This window comes from Orcinus orca, chromosome 5, assembly GCF_937001465.1.
Source record: "Orcinus orca chromosome 5, mOrcOrc1.1, whole genome shotgun sequence".
In the NCBI taxonomy this organism is placed as follows: Eukaryota; Metazoa; Chordata; class Mammalia; order Artiodactyla; family Delphinidae; genus Orcinus; species Orcinus orca.
This window is the reverse complement of record NC_064563.1, coordinates 11149041-11172191: the sequence shown is the minus strand read 5'-3', so window position 1 is coordinate 11172191 and position 23151 is coordinate 11149041. Positions and strand designations below refer to the sequence as shown.

The following is a 23151-nucleotide window of genomic DNA, read 5'->3' as shown; positions in this document are numbered from 1 at the left end:
TTTTAAATAATACTGAATTTCATTTAATGTTACAGCCTTTGAAGCATGGCAAAATTGGTTCAGAATGGACGATTCAAGTTCTGAATTCGAAATGCTGTAAATTGGAAGCTACTTGATTTACCTTTTGATTTTCAGCTGGTTTTTTTCATTCAGTAATAAAAATGAGAACAGTAACAACCTCATTGGGTTGAGGTAAGGAACAATTAATTGAAATGAATACAAAACGCTTTGAGGCAAAAAAGAGTTAGTAGAAGAAAAGAATATTAAAATTAGTTGAACGAGGAGATTATATTTAATACAGTGACATATTCAGATCAAATACATTCAATAATGATGGCAACAACACAGCTCACAACACGAAATTATCTTGTTTAAACTCAGACTAGAAGGCTGACAATAGTATTTTTTAAGTGTGTTTATGTTTCTGAAGAGTGAAAATGTTAGAAACTGTTATTACTAAAATTGAACAATACCGATCATCAGTGATAAGATTCACCATCAAAGAGCATTTATTAATAAGCATAACCCTGATTCTGCACAGTGTGACAGAAGTAAGATTTGGTCCATGCCCTCCAGGGGTTACCATCAGGTCTGAAAGATGAGACCTGGGCTGATACCAGAGCTCCTGTGCATACTCTTTCCATCATAGTATTGCTATTTTGCACTGTAACTTTTTTTAGGTCTGCTTTCTCTATTAGACTTTGAGCTTCTTAAGGGCCCATGCCATATTTGTCTTGGCATCTGCAGTGCCAAGGAGATTAATATAAATGTATCAAATACATTGGCAGATTGAATACACTGGCAGGTCTAAATAAATATAAGATGAAATAAACTTAAGTAATATTACCACAGAGTTATTAAGAAAATTCCACTGGAACACAGAATCGGCACGAATGATTTCCAACTGTAAAGACTGGAACATGCGTCATGAACAGGGTGGTGATGAACTCAGGCCTTGAAGGATGAGCTGTCAGGACTCCAACAGGGAGCAGTAGGGGGAAGTGTAATTCCAGCAGAGGAGCAGCTGAAGAATGCAAATGGAAAGCAAAAACCTGTGCAGGAAACAATGCCAGAGCACTGGTCTAAAAGGGAATTCTGGAGGGACGTCAGGTTTCTGGTTCTTCATATAAGTAGCTTGGACATCACTACTCTATCCTAACAACAAGTAAAAAGCTGAGCAGACTGAAAAAACAACAGCTCTTCTTGGATTCCTAAGAGAGGCGAGGACACAGGGCAAACCGCTGTCCCCAAAATTGGAGAGACAGACACACAAATACAGGGAGCCACACTTACCAGAACAAAGACTCACAAGCAAAACCCCTGGCAGGAACCAGTGCTGGGGAAGGAAAACCTGAACTGTAATGGACAGATTGCTAGAAGCTCACTGGACAGCTCTGAGAGTTCAAAAACTCCAGGAAAACCCCATCACAGGGAGGCCCACACAGTATTGTGAGATTTACTTCCAGGAGCTCGACCAGGTTCCCACAGTAAGTATCAGAGGAAAATCCCCTCAGCTTCCGACAGGTGAAGGGGTAAAGAGGGCAATCTGAATAGAGCACTCTGCTCTTCTTAACAAGGCCTGCCTGCAAGGAAAACTAGTTAACCAGAGCCTAACCTGCTGGGATACCATCAGACCCTAACTGACCTGGGGAAAGGCAAATACCCAACTCCAACCCCCTCTGCCATCCTGTCCCATCTAAGTGGGTAGGGAGACCTGAGAAACACTTGTGAAGGGCACAGTCCAGAGGCACATCCCTAAAAGACTGGTGGTAAGTCTAAAGAACACTTCCCCTCTCCCCTCACCTTATCACCACATTACTAACGACCGATTTACAGCAGTTCCTTCAGCCAGTACAAATGTCTGGCTATCATAAAACAACAACAAACTTCACAAGGCACATCAAAAAGCAGAAAACAAACAAACAATTCGAAGAGACAGAGCAAACATCAGAACCAAAGAAAGCAGGGATGTTGGAATTAGGGAATCAGGAATTTAAAACAAGTATGATTAACATGCTCAGGGCTCTAGTGGATAAAGTAGATAGCATGCAAGAACAGACAGGCAATGTAAGCCAAAGATGGAAATCCTAAGAAAGAACCAAAAAGAAATTCTAGACATACAAAAACACTGTAAGAGAAATGAAGAATGCCTTTAATGGGCTCCTTAGTAGACTGGACACAGCTGAGAAAAGAATCTGCACCAGAGGATATCTCAATAGAATCCTCAACAACTGAAAAGCAAAGAGAACAAAGACAAAAAAATAGAACAGAACATCCAAAGACTGTGGGACAACCATAAAAGGTGTAACATACACATCATGGAAATATCAGAAGGAGAAGAGAGAGAAAAAGGAACAGGAGAAATATTTGAAATAATAACTGAGAAATTCCCCAAATTAATGTCAGCTACCAAACCACAGAACCAGGAAGCTCAGAGACTACCAAGGAATATAAACACCAAAAGAATGACACCTAGGTATATCATTTGCAAACTGCTGAAAATCAAAGATAAAGTCCTCAAAGGGGGGGGGGACATCTTTTCTATATAGGAATAAGGAACTACATCCAACTTCTCCTCAGAAACCATGCAAGACAGAAGAGTATGAACTGAAATATTTAAAGTGTTGAAAGGGAAGAAACCCACCAACCTGGAATTCTGTATCCCACAAAATTACCCTTCAAAAGTGAAGGAGAAATAAAAACTTTCTCAGATAAGCAAAAATTGTGAGAATCTGTCAGTAGACTTGCCTTACAATAAATTATTTTAAAAGTTCTTTAGAAAAAAGGAAAATAATTTCTGACTCTGATCTACATAAAGGAAGAGTGTAAGAAGGAATAAAGGTAAAATAAAAACTTTCTTTTTTCTTGCTCTTAACTGATATAACAGATAACAATTTGTTTAAAATAATAATACCAACAATACATTCAATTATGCATGCCTGTGTGTATGTATACATATGGATACATATGCTTACATATGCTTATGTATAAGTGAAATGAACGACAGAAATCATACAAGGGACACAGCACGGAGGAATCAGAATTATTTTGCTCTTATAAGGCACTGACACTATCTTTGAAGTGGTAGGGTGTAATTTGAAAGTGGGTTTGCTGAAATGTATATTGCAAAGTCCCAGGTAACTACTAAGAAAAAAAGTAAAAGAAGTATAACCAACATGCTGAGAAAGGAGAGAAAATGGAATAATCTAAGATGCTCAATTAAAACTATGAAAGGTAGGAAAAGAGTAGAAGACAAAAGTAGGAATAAAGAACAAGGTAATGAATAGAAAACAGTAACAAATATGACAGATAATAATCCAACTATATCAGTAATCACTTTGAACATCAATGTAGACCACCTAAATGCACCAATTAAAAGACAGACATTGTCAGAGCAGATCAAAAAAACAAGACCCAACTATACGTTGCCTTTAAGAAACCACTTTAAATAGAACAACATATGTAGATTAAAAGTAAATACTTGGAGAACAACGTACCATGCTAACACTAGTTAAAAGATAAGAAAGGACACTGCATAATGATAAAGGGATCAATTCTCCAAGAAGGCATACAACCCTTAACAGGTATGCACCTAGTAACAGAGCATCACACTATGCAAGGCAAAACCCGATGAAACTGGAAAGAGAAATAAAAGAATCCACTATCACGGTTGGCAACTTCAACACCCCTCTATCAGAAATGGACAGGCCTGGCAGGCAGAAAACCAGTAAGGACCGAGTTGAACTCAGCAACGTCATCAATCAACTGGATCTAACTGACATCTACAGACCACTTTATCCAACAATAGCAGGGTACACATTCTCCTCCAGTTCACATGGAATGCTGACAGAGATAGATCCCATTCTGAACCATAAAACACACTTTAACAAATTTGACAGAAGAGACATCATACAGTGTCTGCCCTCAGACCACAATGAAATCAAACGAGAAATCAATAACAGAAAGGTAACTGGAAAGCCCTAAAAGGGAACTGTGTGTGTGTTCGGGAGTCTGGGTTAAGTACATCTTCTGCAAACCACAGAGAGTCGCAGAAGGTCTTAGATTCGGCAAGTAGGAGCATGACTAGAAATGTGCTTCGGGAAAACAAGGCTATAACACGTGGGTTGGACTGGAAGAGAAAGTTAATAGATCCAAGGAAAATAGTTAAACAAGTAAGAAACTCCAGGTAAGACGTAAAAAGGGCCCAAAACAGACTAGTAACAATGGAATAGAACCGCAGAATGTGAGAAAGCTACAAATAATGACACCTAATTTGTATTTTAAAATATAAAATGTATGTCCTCACCTCATCTACTCCCATCTTCATCTTCAGTCTATATCACCGACACCACTGAACTTGGGACACAGCAACCAACTCCTGGCGGCCCTCCCAGCTTCCGTGCTTCACCCCACTGCGCGGCAGCCAGAATTCTCTTCTCAGACCTCATTCCCCTGCTCAGTACCCTCCAAGTGGGACCAAACCCAAACCCCTCACTGTGGTCGGCAGGACCACCTCTCAGGCCTCCCTACTGTGATCACCCGCCTGCAGCCACCGCGGCCTCCCTTCAGTTCCTCTGAACCCTCAGCCCACTTTCACTGAGGACTCTGCACCAGCTGTCTCCCCTGCCTGGAATGGGCTTCCCCTACATCTTCACATGGCTGGCTTTTTAAAATGTGTTACTTATGGGGCTTCCCTGGTGGCGCAGTGGTTGAGAATCTGCCTGCCGATGCAGGGGACAGGGGTTCGAGCCCTGGTCTGGGAGGATCCCACGTGCCACGGAGCAACTGGGCCCGTGAGCCACAGCGACTGAGCCTGCGCACCTGGAGCCTGTGCTCCGCAACGAGAGAGGCCGCGACAGTGAGAGGCCTGCGCGCCACGATGAAGAGTGGCCCCCACTCGCCGCAACTAGAGACAGCCCTCGCACAGAAACGAAGACCCAACACAGCCAAAACTAAAATAAATTAAAAAATTTCAAATGTGTCACTTCTCAGCTCAAATGTCGTCTTCTCAGAGATGCCGTTGCCGATGACTGTTCTTAAAGCAGCCACCCGTCTAGCTGTCCTATTACCCTGCTTGATTTCTTCACAGCAATCACCGCCCTCTACCATTACCCTCTTTATCTAGACGGGCACATTGTCTCACTCCCCAGCAACCCACACTGAAATGTACATCCTGTGATGGCAGGGCCTTGTCTGTCTTACTCACCACCTGTTCCCTCACCACCCTGCTCCCCCAGGGAAAGGACAGGCCTGAAACAGAGTAGACATTCAGTAAAATATAAACTCAAAGAACACCAAATTCTCTCACAGATGCTAGTGAACGCGTAACACCGTGTAACATTCACTGAGCTGTGCGTCTCCCTTTCTTCTCCTGTTGCTTTATGAGCTGCTGTACTGACTGGATTGAAAACCATGCATTTGAGATAACATAGTGCCTTCTAAAGAGGGTGTATCGGGACCTCCCTGGCAGTCCAGTGGTTAAGACTCCGTGCTTTCAATGCAGGGGGCATGGATTTGATCCCTGGTCAGGGAACTAGGATCCCATGTGCCACGCGTCCAAAATAGAAATAAATGAAATTTGTTAAAAATAAATAAATAAATAAATAAAGAGGGTGTATTGCCTAAAGCAGTAAAATTATTTAAGCTATTCAGCTTTCATGATTAGGCAATTTGGTGGCTATAAAATAAGACAGACACCCTTACCCTACAAGCTAAGTTACTTGCCCCCAAATTTATATACAGATGGCAAGGAGAGACTTCCTCTAAATGTAGGGGAGAGCCATTGGGAGAGCCTTCTGGGGAAGCAGGTCTGCAACCTCCCCCTCCCAGGCTATGAACTATAGGCCTCCTAGCAGCCTTCCCTGCATCTTGGGTTTGTCAACTTAACTAAAATGCACCAGTGAAGACAAATCATAAGGGGGAAAACAATAGCCATGTATGTATGTTACACGCATACGCACATACGTATTTGTAAGAAAAATACATAAAAAATATAAAACCAAATAGTTACGAGAATACAGCTTTTGAGAAATAACATTTTCTCACACAGCAAAGCAGAAACGTTTGAGCTAAGGAACCAAAATGATGAAGAGGCTCCCAACGCCACTTCTTGTTTGGTTTGGCCATCCAACTTTTTTTCTTTGCCGTTCTCTTTTTTTCCTATTTCTTTTGGCCAATCTGGCCCATGTGGCCGCTAGTGTGTGACTCTGCCCCAGTGCCATGACATGTCCATTTCCATTTGGCAACAGTAGAGGACACTCACTAAAACTCTTCTTAAACAGAAGCTGTCAAGTTTTCTAAGATAACTGCCCAGCATCTTCCAAAACAGATACCTTGACTGCTTGGTTAGCAAGATACACCATGCCTTTTGTTTTTATGAGGTCTTTTATTGCCACTGATTACCCAGCTAGTTCCGTAAATGATTGGTGAGGAAATTCATCCCTTTGTTTTACCCAAAAAAATATTTACTGAGTGCCTCCCGGGAACCAATATAGCAGCATTCTGCCTTCTGAAACCACCTACTGGAGATCCAGCACCACCACCTGACACTGGAGGGTAGCTTCCGTATCACTGCTTAGTCCCCCGTCCTAAGCAAGCTCATCAAAATGATCCCTCCCTCACACCTCCAACCCACCATCACGGCCAGTTAGCTACGGTTTTGCTGTTCTCTGAACCCATGACTCCTCTGAATTATTTCCATTTTAAAATAGGAAATCTCATGTGTTAAATATGTAGCATAACCTTATAAAAGGCCGTGTCATCTGATTATTCTGTTTGGGACCTGGAAAGAGATGAATGTCAGAGAGCCAGTGGCCCTGACATTGCACTAGGGGAGAAGGACTTGAACCAGGAGTGGGGCAGACAAGCAGAGCCATAGGAGGACCTGGAAGGAAGCAGTGGATTCAGGACTCTGCACATACCTGGCTCATCCCAGATCCCAATGATGAACTCAAATTTACTAACCTTTATGTAGTTTGCAGTTTAAAGTATAAATACATCAAATTTACTACCATTATCAACATGTTAATCTATAACAATCCCTTGAGGTGGTTACTCTTATCCTTGTTTTATGGAAACGGACACCTAAGGGGGAAAGATGTTTGTTGAAATTAATTTGTCCAGGATTATAGCATACATTGCTAGAACTTACCCTGGGCTTTTCCTACACAAATTCCATGTAATTCTCACTACATGACCCAAAAAGATGAGGTCCAATATATAAAAGTTATAGACATTAACTACATGCTAAATAAAGAACCAATCTTCATATAGTAAATATTGAGTAGACTGAGTTGTTTGCAAATTTGAATGGTGTGAAGAAGACGAGAAATAAGGGGGGGGTAAAAATAATAGTTGTCCTTTAAAAAGTAATTTGATTAGAAAGAGATTCAAAGGTGTAAAGCAAAAGATAATTTTTTTTTAGCAAAACCAGTATTGACTATAAAATATAACCTTAATCAGAGCACATGACTTCAAATAATCATTGGGAACTGAAAAACTGATTTAAATAGTTAAGTATTTACATATTATTTTAATATTATAAATGTAATTTACTTTGACAAAGGGAACACAAAAATCTATACTTTAAGAATAGAAAGTAATTATTATTATCAAACTTTGGCCAAAATAACTGTTAACACAAGTAGAATACTGCATTCAATTAAGATTGTATATTTTGCTAAAATTGCAAAGAGGTGACGCCAGTTTGAATTATTGAAAGTAACCTGTAGGTAGTTTTACATACGTTCTTTTGACATCTTGTTCAATCATTGACCGAAGTTCTTTATCCTGGAAGAATTTGTTCCAAAGACTCTGAAATAAGGAAAGCAACCTATTTAAAATAATACCCCAACTATGCTTGACTTTTATGATCTCAATTTAATAATTAAATGATTAAATTTATCCCTCTCTGAGTTACGATTTTACATGGCAGATAGGAAACCTGAACCTGGAAAAATTTTTATTAAAATCTACTTTAATCTCAGAAACACATCCTTATTCTAACATCAACTTTTCCAGTGATATTATTGTGTACATTTAAAATTTTCTACTATCTGTTTAAAGTGAATGATACTTTTACTGCTATACATCTGCTGCTACCCCTACAACAACAAAAAGGTCCACCTGGATTAGAGGAGGCCCATTGGCCAAGTGGTCACACTTGAACCTGACCTGAACTGCCAACGCACTAAGAAAGATATGTAACGTTTTCTATTACGCTCTATTAGGTTTTTAAATGAAATAGATTTTTATGTACTTTTGAAAATGTAAACTTAAAGTTTTAAAAATTGCTTAATATTTCATGCTGCTATAACATAGACTATATTATAATAATTACATGTATCAGGAAAAAGAAATGTTACCGTTATGTAGAAGATAGAGAAAAAAAACAGTCCATTAACACGGAAACAGGAATTAGAGCAGCAACTGAAGAAGTTACACAATCAATACCTCTGAGGTAGTAATTACTCCTCGTGGGCCTGATCTTTTTCGTGATCTTTAAAAACTTGTTCACAGATTCACTACAAGCAGTTGCTTTCCTTCGTGTGACCTGGTCCTTCCAGGTGAAGCCTTCTCTACCTTTGTCAGGAAGGGAGGCTCTCCACAGCCTTCCGCTCCCCCCTGCGGCCCTGGGAGGACAGTTCAACCCTCAGCTTCGTGCTCTTCTCTCTGACCTTCGGCTCTTACAGACCCCTGGGGCCTCTTCTTGGCAGTGCCCTTCCCCAGTAATAGACCATTGGCTTCCTACAACACTGTCCATACACAGCATGGAATAAAGCCCATCTGGTTTTAGGTGGTATAACACGTGGGGTAAAAAAATAATAATAATTGGTATGGTATAACACTGCTTTCGTGGTGATGGATAACAAGATATAAGCATACTCTTATGGGTAAAAGCCGTTGAGATATGAATAAAGACAAACTTTACCCCTTCATCCTGGGAAAGGGGATTATTGATCACCAAGTCTTGCTGGCCAACAACCTTCCTCGGGTTTGTGATGTGCTGGGAAAGAAAGAGAGAAAACACAAATGCAAAGATCAGAGGCTACTGGACTCCAAAGCATACTTAAGAAAACAATTCCATTAATTAAAGTACAACTTACTATTTCTTTAATGTTGCTATACCATGCTCTTAATTCTTTAATTCTATTTATCCACTGACTTTTATCTTGAGGAAGAACACAAAGAAAGAGCTGTCAAAAAAAAAAAAAAGGAAACTTTCATAAAAATCCTAAGAAGTAAAACGTCAAACTATGGCAAATGGCACCCTCTGAAAACTGAAGAAGATATTCATATTCATGTTACCATTCCAATCCTGTCAATTATATTTGGGGGTATTTAAGAAATATATAAATTTGGACAATTCCAAAAGTGAACAAAGGCCAAAGAACAAGATCCCAAAAGCTACATCACAAGGTGGAATCAACCTCCCCTCCAAATTTATAATAAAAGTGAACAAGAAAAATTCACTGAGGTTCAAGTACAATTCTATTTTACATTCTTATATTAAGGGGGGGCTGCTGGGGTACATTAACAGGCGCAAGGTCCAATTTGTTAGTTTCAAGGTTTCAGATCTGTCTTCAAACAAGCAGGTAAAGGACAGAGAGGAACAATCTGAGGACACAGACTGAGCACTGAAGCCGTTCCTTCTACAGCAGAAAACGTAATTTACAACTAGCAGTCAGCTTATGAAAATAACAAGCATTCTTAAAAAGACAAATTTGATTTAATTTAGCTTAATACAACATTAAAAAAAAACTGGGTTTGAGTTTATTTTTAGCCAATGAAGGAGACATGAAAAAGTTCAACAACAAGGAGTTGGGGGTGGGCCCAAACCTCCTGTGTACAAACAGCCGAGCAGCACAACCCCTGCCTCCACTGCCTGCACCAAATGCAAGGAAAATGCACTTCGACTATTAAATCTCAATAATTAAATGTCAAACTGTCTACTACATTATGTGTTCCTTACTGTCTTCACCTGCAGGCTCCGTATGCTGAACTTGTGCAGATGAATCCTAAACAACTTTCAAGAGAAGTCATTTTAAAAGTGAGTCTCAATCTAAACGGATTCACTTTGAAAGAACAAAAAGGGACAGATTTCCGAGCGATGAAAGAGATACTGTAGCTCATCATCACTCATGTGGTGACTGATGGGCTTTCTCTGGAAGGAGACTGACCGAATCTCCCTCCACTTCTCCTTCTTGCTGCCCTTCTCTCGGTGTTTCTAGTACAAAAAATATGGAAAATCTTTTCCATCTGTTATTTGTGAAGAAAAAAGGGAGAGTGACTACATGACGGCACTTGATATAATAGGAGCCTGAAAACATTCACACACACGCACACCCCCTTCCAGCAGCAAGGATTTCTGCAAACGCCTCTGGGGATCCGGAAGGCGTTGCTTGAGTTCCACACCATCACATGGGATGAAAAGACCGTTATTTCAAATGACTCCTTCACCATCGCCGGTTATCCAGGACTAAGGTGGTTCAACCTTATTAGCAAATGTCCTATGAAAGATAAACCTGGATAGCCAAAACCTTGAGAGTGAAGTCTCTTGGAAAATTCAGTGATCCCCCGCATGGGTGATCTTCCGGGGCATCAGGTAATATGTTGATATACTGCAACTACAAACTGTAAATAAATATTTTCTTCTTACCTTCCAGCAAATGCTGCGGAACCTGCTGCTTCTCAGCTGCCCATTAATCCCCTTCTGCCTTACTGTTGCCAAGTAATTGTTGTTTACAAATAGTTCTTCCCATTCTTTCCTAGATGCAAGAAACCAAAGCATGGGGATCCTTTTGTTAAAATTCTCTGCTTGGAGAGGACTGCTACAGGAATTTAATTTTAAATAAGTCTCAGAAATGCAACTTTTAAAACGTATATATTTATTTGTGTACTGTTTCTGAACGCATGGCTGTCTTTTTGGACAGAGTTCTTTAGTAGATTTAATGAATATGTAGATCGCTATAATTATGCCAGCTACTGAAATTCATAATGTCTATGGAGGCTACTCCACTGCCTCTAAAATGATGGTACTGCAGTTCAGTGAATCAACAAGAAAAAAATGAATATTAATATAAGTATATGACTGCTTTAGCCATTGACAAAGATATACTTGCTCCAAAAATACACAACCAAAAAGTGGGCCATGGATCATATTGGCTTCTCACCTGAAATATCTCATTAAATCAACTCATTTTTCTTTCATGTCAAGCTGGGCAATTACATAGAAGACTACTTTCTTTAGTTTTTAGTACTATTTACTATTGAAATCTCTGCAACTTCTTTCCACACGATCAGTTTTAAAATTTTAACAGGTGCAGGCAAATGTGAAAAAAACATCAAAAAAATTAAAAAGCCTCACTGTAAAAACTGTGAAAGGCAAGCTTGAGTACCCTGCCGCCTGCACCTATGGCTGAGGAGATAAACAACTGAAATATGCCTCCCAGGCATGCAGACACCAGGGGCCCAACACCTGTGCCTCATTAATATACAAGTAAATCTGCCCTACTGGGAAACAATTGGAAATTAATTGTCCCAAACCATTTACTGAGTTTGAATAAAGGAAGCAGACCTATATTCCCTGCGTCTGGTACCAAACTAAACATCAAGAATCATTTGTCAACAGTTGAGGCTACTGAGTGCAGCTTTATGAAATTTCTCTCAGATTCCATAATGCCACAATAAACTTATAATGTAAAATTTATTATCAAAGCTGCAAGCCTGGCAATCTCTTCAGGGACCAACTTGCGAAAGAATGCCTCTAAACCCCTCAATCACCCTTCTCTGTAATGCACAGTTGTCGCCGGCCAGACCCCACTCGTGTTCAGAAAGGACAGCCATACGCAAGGCAATCTTAGAGCCGGTATCATAACCAACTGCACACCTAACGTGCAAAACCCTGACTGCAGAGCAAGCTGCATCTTCCCCACAGAGCTTTCCAGAAGAGTGGCCGAGGCAATGGCACGTTCCCTAATGCCACGAGCAGGAGAACTTCCAGCCTCAGCCCCGCAGCACTGATCTCCAGCCGCGCCAAGCTTCTGCCAGAAGGGGCTTGTGGCTAAGTGTGACAAATGCGACACACAGGCCAACACTGTGCTGGAAAGAAAGAAATTCCTACCACTACTCCATGAAAATGTCTTATTTCCATCACGCTATTCATGGAAGAAAATAATATTTCATTTTGATTTCACTTGCTTTTGTATCATTAGTAAAACCGAAAATTTTTCATGCTTTTGGGCCATTTTATTTCTTCTCTTTTAAAACTTCCTTTCTGTAAAATGGAATAATAATAATAGCATCTACCTCAAATAATTATCATAAGAATTAAAATATATGAACAGTCCTTAGAAGGGGACTGGCATATCATAACATTTTAGAAAATTAATATCATTATTAATAATAATTATAACACAGCTTTTATCTTGGTGCCTTGGGCTTATTGTTCTGAGAGAAGTTTTTCATACCTTAAAGACATCACACCTTTGTCCGCCATATATATGTTTGTTTGTTTGTTTGTTTGTTTGTTTTTTGCGGTATGCGGGTCTCTCACTGTTGTGGCCTCTTCCGTTGCGGAGCACAGGCTTCGGACACGCAGGCTCAGTGGCCATGGCTCACGGGCCCAGCCGCTCCGCAGCACGTGGGATCTTCCCGGACCGGGGCACGAACCCGTGTCCCCTGCATCGGCAGGCAGACTCTCAACCACTACGCCACCAGGGAAGCCCCCATATATATGTATTTTTAACACAATTATTTTGATTTTCAACACACTGAAGCTTTTTGTGTATAATTTAAACCTAACATTTATTTCCTCTTGATGCTCTTTCCATTGTCTTCAGGCTTAAGTAATTCTTAGCCACTCCAAGTTCAAAGAGATGTTCACTGAATTCTTGAGTTTTTGGAACATCACTTTAGTCCGTTTGTATTATCTATCATATTTTAAATACATTATCCATTTCCCAACAGTTTCACATATATTACCCACATCTCACAGTTCAAGTTTTGTTTTTATACAGTTTGTAGTAATACTCAAAGATGAGATAAAAAACGAGTACAAAGAGCGTTACAGGAGTACATCTCCGAAAACGTGCCTATGTTTAAATAGCTTGTGGTCTATGAACAGAAAGCACAGATTTCAAATGGAATAATTTGTCCGAGACCATGCAGTTCCATGGCCTGAAAACGCCAATACCTTCCCGATCAGAGAGATAAAGTGTGAGGCAATGACTCCTCCAGCCTCTTCCAAAATCAGCTCCTATTCACAAGTACCAAGACATTGTGAAAGTAGACACAGCTGGTGGCTAGATTCATTGCCATCTTGTCAAGGTCAGGAGCCTTTCAAGGTCAAGTTACACACCACTTACGTAATGAAGGATAATTATTTGTCAGCTCAAATAAGACCCTGTGCCTTGATTACTGTGTTGGTAAAGAATAAAGGAGACTGAGGCATGTGAAATGGAAACTTTCTCTCTGAAATTCACAATCATTTAAATTTATTCATAGGTACTCATAGTTCCAATTAAGGCACAAATCTCAAACTGATGGAGAGCTCTAACAACAGAGATACTATATAAAGGCCACAAGAAAACGTATTAATTGTCTTTCTCTTCTATGGAATGGTGTTTCATTAAACTGTGATACAGAGTAAACATAATAAACATCTATTTAGTGCCTACTGTGTGCTTAGCACTCAGAGATATTTGAAAAAGAAATTTTAAAAAGTTAAAGAGAGTAGATGGATGTGTAAACCAATAATCATATGATTAAGGCAAAGCACTCTGGCAGTGCAGAGGAGGGTGAAATAATCTTATATCTAAAAATTAAAACTCGGTGTAAAAAATGATAAATAGTATCCCCGTAGGCACTGAAATGCCACCCTAAAAACTGAGCTGTCAGAGGTTAAACAGTCTATAGAGGACAAAATGTTGGAAAGTTGAGCCCTTTGAAGGGAGCTGGAAAAAAATAAAAGTTTTTTCCAATCACAAATACAAATGGTGGACAACACTCCTGAACTCAGGTGAAGACCTGGGAAAATAATAGTAAGTACTGAGGAGTCAGTGGTGGAATTCTGCAGTTTAATTAACAAAAATAAAGAAAAGGTAGTTGCTAAACTTTGTCTTACATAGGAAAACATATAGTCTGTCACAGCAAAAATCTAGCAGCGATGTTCTCAAAATGCTAAAAAAAAAAAAATCCATTCAAAAATGCTTAAAAAAATTCCATTCAAAATATATAATATTTTGGGTAAATCACTTTTAACCTCTACAACAACCCTCCTGGGGTGAATAATTTTAACCCCTCCCCCCTCCATGAATGACAAAACTGAGGCCCAGAAAAATTAAATAAGTTGTCAAGAGAGAAATGGAATGAGAATTAGGAAAAGCATCTTCCAGAATAACATGGCTGAAAACACTAAAGGGAAGCATAATACTGCACACATCAAAGGACATAAACGGCCCCTGGCAACAAGGCAAGATAGGAATGCGACCTTATATTTTCTTTCTTACAATTTTAGAGTTTGAACATCAAGACCAAAAGTATAGAGAGGTTTTCACCAGTTGGACTGAGAAGGTAAGTCAACAGATACTGTGAGTGGTTTAAGAACACATGGGACATTTAGGTGCATAATCGCCTCAAATGGAACCTGGGCCTTAAAAACTCTCTGGATAACACACTAGTGCCATCTAGTGGCAAAGACTCTGCATTGCAGGCACTGGGTCCCTGAAACCGTAACCAGCATCTAAGCAAGAAGAGGCAGGAATGGGCTGTTTCATTTCCCCTGCCAATGTTAGCAGATTAGTACTGGCTGCCCTGGAAGCACTGTGTTCAGGATTCTGAGAACACCTCTGTGTTCCTCAGGGAAGAACATTCATTGGCCATGAACACTACAATAATTTCTAAATAAGTGAAATTAATTTTTGCAGCAGCAATGGATGCCTTTCATTTAAGAAGAACTATTTAGGTAGTTAAGGCTCTTGCAATTTTTTTTTTTTTTTTGACATGGAAATCAACTAGAATTTGCAGTGAAGAAATACAGCTGATGATCATAAGGAGATAACTATTTCTAATGATATATTTTAATGTATTTTCCCAAGATACGCACATAAAATTAGTATGAAACTGGTTAGCGGCTTCTCAATTTAATTGTTTAAATACTTTCGTAACCTAAAGAATGCAAAAATGACGAGGCAATTCTGGAATAAAAAATGCCTGAATTGTTGTCCCAAATGAGGATACACTAGATATACTTTGTATGATGGTTTTACCCGATTTCCTGGCTTTATTTAGACAGGGAACAATGTCTCTGTGGAGCTAACGTAAGAAATCCAGACAGTTACAATAACTGAGAAGAGTTCATAGACTACACACTACATACTACTACAAGTCTAGTACTAAGTATCTCCAATACTTGGTCAAGAGGAGCTACGTTGGCTTTGACTGATAATAAAGTTGCTGGGTGGAGCAGAGGAGGGCTCGTCACCACAGGGAAGGTCAAGAAGTCACAGATGAGCTGGGGGCGGCGGGGTGGAGCAGGAGCTCTCAGAGATGGCCCTGTGGTTTACAAGGTCACCAGTCAACCATCGTCATCTCGTCCTTGAGATGTGACTAAAGGAACAGTAGAACAGTAGAGGAACAGTAGACTAGTAGAACGGTAGAACTAAAGGCCAGGTCAAAGGAAGGTGGTCTTTAAGGCAGACAAGATGGGTAGAATACTTGAAGGTGAGGAACCACAGGTGAGAAAACTGCATCTGATGCACAATGGTTTATACAATTTTATAATCCTAAAGTGCATGCCAATATGTGAGGAGATTGCCATATTAATTACGATCATATTTGTTTTATTAAATGCAAAGGGAGAAAGGACACAGTAAATTTTTAAATCTGTATAGAAATATATCAGGGAAAGATTTCTCTTAATGAAAGGGCTGTACCATGATTCCAATATTCCACATAGAAAAGTATGTGCCTTTACACCATTTTAAAGGGGTGGCTTTTAAAATACTATCAAAATAGAAAAAGGAATGTCTAACTTAAAAATCAAAGGAAATAGGAGAAGTGTAAATTAGGTATGTCAGCATCAGACTATAAAGTGTGGCACCAGAGCCGGGTAAGCTACAACATTAGGACTGCAGGTGCCAAGATCATCCAGATAAACACTGATGTTATCTATAATTACCTCATTTTTAGCTTAAATCACAGGTAATGAGGGAACTCAGAGACTCTAAAAGGCAATTAGAAACTATACTGGCTTTTTTGCTTCCTATATCAGGAATTTTAAAAAACTTACTTTTATTTAAAGCTTTCTTTTTTTCCCTCCATAATGAAACATCAGGGCGTATTACTTATACATATAAAAACAAAAACAACTCACAATTACTCACAAGCCTAAAATGGATTTCTTCATATTTCTAGGTGAAAAGTGTTCTCATGTGATGAGGCATCATTGAAACAAAGGCAACTGATAGTTCAGCGTGTGGTGGTGTGTTAAAATTAATTTACAATGATGTTTTGATTCGGGTTTGGATTTAACTGTGAATTGAGAAATCTTGAGCTTCCACGTCAATATTCACAAGGTGGATAACAACTGAGTTAGCAACAGTTTTGGACTGTCAGATATAATAATCTTTTTTTTTTTAATGTATTATTTTCTTCAAATAATAGTGTTTAAGAGCTTCTAAATTCAGGATCATATTAAAAGTACTCAACAAATGTACTTTTAGAAAAGAAATAAGAAAAGCCGTGTCACGAGGTTATAAAAAATTAAGCACATAATAAAGGTCATATTACTAATCAAAGGATCAAACATATAGAAATGAGGTGAGAAAAGGCATTACAGACAATTGCTACGAAGTTGTCTGAAATGAATGCTTTCTATTCCATGGTTTACTGATGTTTCTTATGTAATTAACAAGTAGGGGAAATCCCTTTCTTCAAGACACCTCGGTGCAGACCTCCACCTTCTTGGCCCCCCTGTCCCGCCCTCATTTTCCTTGCTATTGGTGATAACCAGCATGGACTTCATATCTTATTTTCTATATGATAAAGAATTTACCACACAGTCTATGATGTAAACAATACTGCAATGGAAATACAGAATTGAAAACAAATTATTTTCTAGTCATTTAGAAGAAAGCATTTATTTCCCAAAATCTGATGTCCTAATTAAAACTCAATCCTGTTTCTTAAACCATGTTTTCCAAGACTGGGTTGACTTGTAGGGAATAACACATATAGAAATACATGTACTTTTGAAATAAATACTTTCTCTCAAAAAGATTTAAGTGGATTATATTTTAACTGAATCCATCATTCATTTGATGACCAGCACTATGCAATAGAACTTCCTAAGATGACAGAAATGTCCTCTATCTGACCATCCAATATGGTAATCACTACTCACACGTGCCTACTAAACAGGTGAAATATGGCTAGTGCAACTGAACGACAGTTGTTTATTGTCTTATTTTAATGAATTTAAACCTAAACTTAGCCCCATGTCACTAGTGGTTCCTATATCGGACAGTGAAACTGTTTTAGGCTGATAAACCATTCATATATACATTCCCTTTTAAAGTAACAACTAAAAAGTTTCAAGAGATGTAAAGATAAATATGCACATGATACATGCTCATATAGTGTCCCTGGGGAAAGAAAACAGAAACACATTAAAAGCCAGCCTACATACAAGCGGTTAAAAAATCAAGATGATTCCACGAGAGACGCAACACAGTATAAAATTCACTCCGGGCTCCCCCGGCGGCGCAGTGGTCGGGAGTCCGCCTGCCGGTGCAGGGGACACGGGTTCGTGCCCCGGTCCGGGAAGATCCCACATGCCGCGGGGCGGCTGGGCCCGTGAGCCATGGCCGCTGAGCCTGCGCGTCCGGAGCGCAGCCACAACGGGAGAGGCCACAACAGTGAGAGACCCGTGTACCGCAAAAAAAAAAAAATTTCACTCGAAGTAAAATCAGATATACATGTAAAAGTTTTCTTTTTTTCTTTTTCGTCTCTTAGCTCACTGCCTCCCACTGTGTTTCTGTCTTCATCACCTCTCTCTGCCTCCTGCTTCCTCCCACCTCCCTCTTCACTCACACACACGCACTCACACACTCTTACACAACACTCACACTCACACACATACTAACACACAACACACACGCTCACACTCACAACACGCTCACACACACTAACACACACACACACTCACACATACACGCACACTCACACATACAGACTCACACACATAAAAGTTAGAAAAGCAGATCTTTAGTGATGACAGTGGTACATCTATAAGTTACCGAAAATGATCGATACTGGAAAGAATCAGACCTGAGATTTGGACTATGAGCATATTATAATCATACTTGGCAAGAGACTGGCTCAAAGATCCAGGAAATGGTAATTTAAAATTAAGATCAACGGGCCACGTGATCAAATAAACTTTAATTCAAGGTCAATGTGTACTTTATAATTTGTTAGACTAACGTACCTGGGAAAACAACTTTACATGGGCCACCGGAAAAATAAGGAAATACCCCCAACCCCTGGGTGACTAGAAAACATCACTTATTTATAGTTAAAAAGAAAAAGAATGCACTGATTTTAAAAATCCATGCTTGAATACCTAATTTACCCAGCATGATGAAAGGCCAATGTATGCCATTTTCTCAACTCAAAAATGTTGAGAGAGGCTTCCCTGGTGGCGCAGTGGTTGAGAGTCCGCCTGCCGATGCAGGGGACACGGGTTCGTGCCCCAGTCCGGGAAGATGCCACATGCCGTGGAGCGGCTGGGCCTGTGAGCCATGGCCGCTGAGCCTGCGCATCCGGAGCCTGTGCTCCGCAACGGGAGAGGCCACAGCAGTGAGAGGCCCGCGTACCGCAAAAAAAAAAAAAAAAAAAAAATGTTGAGAGTACCAAAACATTTCTAAAACATAAAGTAGTTTTTTTCCAGATGTGATATACATTTGGGGAATGCATGGCTATTTGCTTCTACATTAAATAACTCCACACTGCTTGGCTTTTGGAGTTTTCTATTCTGTTTTTGGTGGCATTTCTCTCATGACCATCGTTTTCAGGCGATCAGCTATCGATTCGTAAAATAATGTTAGCTTTCAGAAATCCTAAATCTCCACCCCTGTCACTTGCTCACTTTTTCTTTTTTAAAACCAAGACAACAAAGTAAACTCTGAACTGTCATACATTCTAGCCTATTTCAACAACATAAACTATATTAGCCTTTTTCAAGGAAAAAAAATGAGAAATTAGATAAGCACTTTAAGAACTAGAAGGGCTTTCCTGTGACTAAATCTACCTAAATAAACAAACTCTTCGGCTATTTTAACATTTTCCCCATTTCTAACTCTCTGATTACATCCTCCTTGGGTGAAGATATTAGAAATTTGACCTCTAAATAACTGATATGTTACTGCATCTACAAAGAAAAGAGGGGAGATCCCTTTTCTCAACAGTAGACACTGGAGACACTGAAGTGGAGGAATTAAGGTGTGGAGACCCGGTTCCAGCCCGCACGCTGCTTCCCACTCAGGCCTAAACACCAGTGGCAGCGGTACTTCTCGCACCGATTTTTTGAAACAGCTGCTCCACATCACAGTGGAAGACGAGTGGTTTTCTCACGACCTCCTTGCCCAAATTAAATTATGCTTCATAAAAAATCCTCTGTTACTATGCAGACATATTCTCCACTGCTGAAATTTTATGTTATTTGAAAGTTCATGTACTTCAAAAGAACCCAAATCTAGTCCTGACTTCATAAAAGACCTTTCGTTACTTTGTTATTTGCTGTTCTGTTAGTTCATACACGTGATAATTCAGATATTCCCAAATGGATGCCACAAAACAATTAATTATACGACCACAGATACCTTTCTAATAAACGAGAGTGGGATGTTTTCGTAAAGTTGTTGCGTGGAATGCTACTATAAGATTGAAAATCAGCCCCGGAAGAAAATTTTCATTTTTTCTACAGAACTTTTAAAAATACTATAATTAGGAATGGTACCTAGAGAGAAAGAGGCTGGAAAACGGGCTCCTTCTCTAGGGAGCAGACTCCATAAGCAACTCAGGGGCAGCAGGAGAAATGGGGGTGGGAGCAGTGTTCAAAATGCCAAACAGACCACTCTGGCTCTCTTTATTTATCCTACCCCCTCCACCCTACCCCAGATCTCTCAGGTGGGAATAAATGAGGTCAGAATACAAAGGAGAGACTCAGGCTCTGGGCGTGGCCCTGTGGTGCCTGTGGAGGAGGGACGGGCAAGCAAAGGACAGGAGTTACTTTGGAGATTATAAATTTATTCTTGTGAACCGAACAAGATCCAAACTACCAGAGCTCTGTGCCTGATTCAGTGACAGTGGGGCTCTACCACTCAAGGGAGCTTTAAGATCTAGAAGCATGTGAAAAACCGGAGTGAGAGTTAAGAGATGGTGTGCGACTATTCTGCTTTGCTTCAGATGGGTTCAGAGACTTGGTCATGTCATCCAAATTATTTTTCTAATCTGAACAAGTAGCTGGAAATACAATCTTTGAAACTCCTTGAGAATATGTCAACCAGACTAAACTACTTCTATATCTATCTCAGAAAAGGGCCTCTATAATCATGGAATGAAAACTAGGTCCATACGTTCAGATGATACTAGGACATCTTTTTAATTTTCAAATATTCTCTCATTACCAGGCTAATTTTATTCCATAGCTGGTTTATTGATTTCTCCCTTATTTCTAGGCACATAATATTCACTCTCAATTGTAACATTATCAACTATTTCATATAATTTTGTGCAATTTAAAGATTCACATTTTCAACTCCCAGTTAAAATTTTTGATCACTGATTTAGATATATCAAACATCTATGATACACTGAAACCTACTGTCAAAATAGCAGTTCCTGCAAAGTTACAATGTCACCACAATGAAACAGTTATATGTAAATACCCATGTTGCATGAGTTTGTCACTGACAAATACAAGGCCAACTGAATCTACCCATTCTGAGTGCCCCAAACCCCCAAAGAATGCATTGCTGCAGTAGAAAATGAAGAACGTCTTTGTTCATATTGTTCACCACACAGAAAACTCCTGTTCATCTACTTTGTCTAGCAAACATATCTTTCCTCCCAACCACAACCCACCCTCAATATTAACTAGCCCGTCTGGTATTCCCCTAGTTCTTGGTGAAATGCCCCCACGATGACACCAGTCCTCATGTAGTTGCTTCCATGTCTGTCTCCCCTCCTAGATCACGAGTGCACCAAGAGCAGGGTTTTGTTTTAATCTTTGTCTAGCACACTGGCTGGCCTGTAATGGGTGCAGAATAATGATCTGCAGAATGAATGAAGATATGTTAAGTCTCATGATGAACAACAACAAACTTTCATATATATTTGGGTTGGCCAAAAAGTTCGTTTGGGTTTTTCCATACGCCGGAATGGAAATGGATGTTTATATATATATATATATATATATATATATATATATTTGTTTATATATATATAAACAAATGTCACAAAAGCACTTTTGAAAGCTCTGGATTAGTAATAAATGAAAAAAATAGGATTATTAACCACTGCCACTTTCCCTCAAAAGGCAAGGTAATCTGATATAGAAAAGAGACAAATATTAAATACCAATTTTATTAAAATATTCTATGTAAATTTCACCCTTAAACTATATCTTTGAGACATATAAATTGTCCATCAAATCAAACATCAGAAATTTATTGCCACTTTAAAACTATATAGAATTTCAAAATACTTCCCTGGTGGCACAGTGGTTAAGAATCTGCCTGCCAAGGCAGGGGACACGGGTTCGATCCCTGGTCCAGGAAGATCCCACATGCCAAGGAGCAACTAAGCCCTTGCACCAGAGCTACTGAGCCCGCGTGCCTAGAGCTCGTGCCCCACAACAAAGAGTAGCCCCCGCTCGCTGCAACTAGAGAAAGCCTGCACGCAGCAATGAAGATCCAACACAGGCAAAAATAAATAAAATGAGTAAATTTAAAACACTTTTCTGAGACGAAGGCCAACTTTGTTAGGTGAAAAAGTTGATTAAAACTTAAAGGATGTTTTAGAAAAGACGGAGAAAAGAAAGAAACTAGTATTGTTACTCACTATGTGTTAGGTGACTGGTCCAGCAGTTCTACACATTTGTGTAAAACTCTACAACTCTACAACTCTGTGATATAGGAGCTGTTAATACTCCAGCTTCACAAATGAAGTAATTAGGAATCAGGGAGGTTAATTACCTTGCCTAAGATCACACAGTCAGTAAGTGCTGGAGCTAAGATGTAAACTTTATTCTGTCTTATTTCTATCTGTGTAGTTTTTCTAAACTGTTTCCCTAAATTATGTATTTATTCTTAAGAACTTAAAGAGTCAGTGTCATATAATTATATAGATTCTCAGCAAAATACAGGCATCCCATCAAAGTGAGGAAAGCAACTTTCTAAGAATCAGGAAAGAAACCCTAATTCTAGGTCCTCCTCTTTCATCTATTTACTAAGCTATGTCCTGGAAAAATAATTTAAAAGGCAAGGCCTCAGGAACTTAAGATGAGTGGGTGGAGAAGGACTGGGATGGGGAATTCAGTTTGGTCTTGATTATCTTTAGTTTGTGTTATGGACTGAATGTGGCCCCCACAGATCCATGTTCTGAATCCTGACACCCAATGTGACAGTGCTTGGGGGTGGGGCCTTTCGGAGGTGAGTAAGTCATCAGGGCTGAGCCCTAATGAATGGAATTAGTGCCTTTACAAAAGAGGCTCCCAGAGATCTTTCCTGCCCCTACAGCCAAGTGAGAATGCAGTGAAAAGACTCATCTATGAACCCGGAAGTGGGCTCCATCAAACACCAAATCTACCAGCATCTTAATCTTGAACTTCCCAGCCTCTAAATTGTGAGAAATAAATTTCTGTTGTTTATAAGCTACCTAGTCTCTGGTAATTTGTTATAGCAGCCCAAACAAACTAATACAGTATAACTTTCAATAATTAAATTGTTTCTATAAATCCATATTCCTAAAAATAATAGATTAACAAATTTATATCATTCTAAGAGCATAACCAGAACCTAGATTTCTAATTTTAAATCCAAAGTATGCTTTTGCCCTATTATCTCTAATATTTTGAATCACTGCTTCATT

General features: G+C 39.4%; 1 protein-coding gene across 8 annotated transcripts in view; it reads right to left on the bottom strand.

The window, feature by feature from the left end:
* Positions 1-23151, bottom strand: part of TBC1D5 (TBC1 domain family member 5) — a 548696-nt gene that overhangs the window by 246804 nt on the left and 278741 nt on the right. For 7 of the 8 annotated variants that reach the window (XM_049710184.1, XM_049710183.1, XM_049710187.1 and 4 more), the window contains 4 exons: positions 10658-10766; positions 9105-9194; positions 8930-9004; positions 7745-7812 (listed from right to left, as the gene is read on the bottom strand). In XM_049710184.1, coding sequence (XP_049566141.1) covers positions 7745-7812; positions 8930-9004; positions 9105-9194; positions 10658-10766 — 342 coding nt within the window. The remainder of the gene's footprint in view (positions 1-7744; positions 7813-8929; positions 9005-9104; positions 9195-10657; positions 10767-23151) is intronic. The other variant, XM_049710189.1, reaches the window with a different exon arrangement.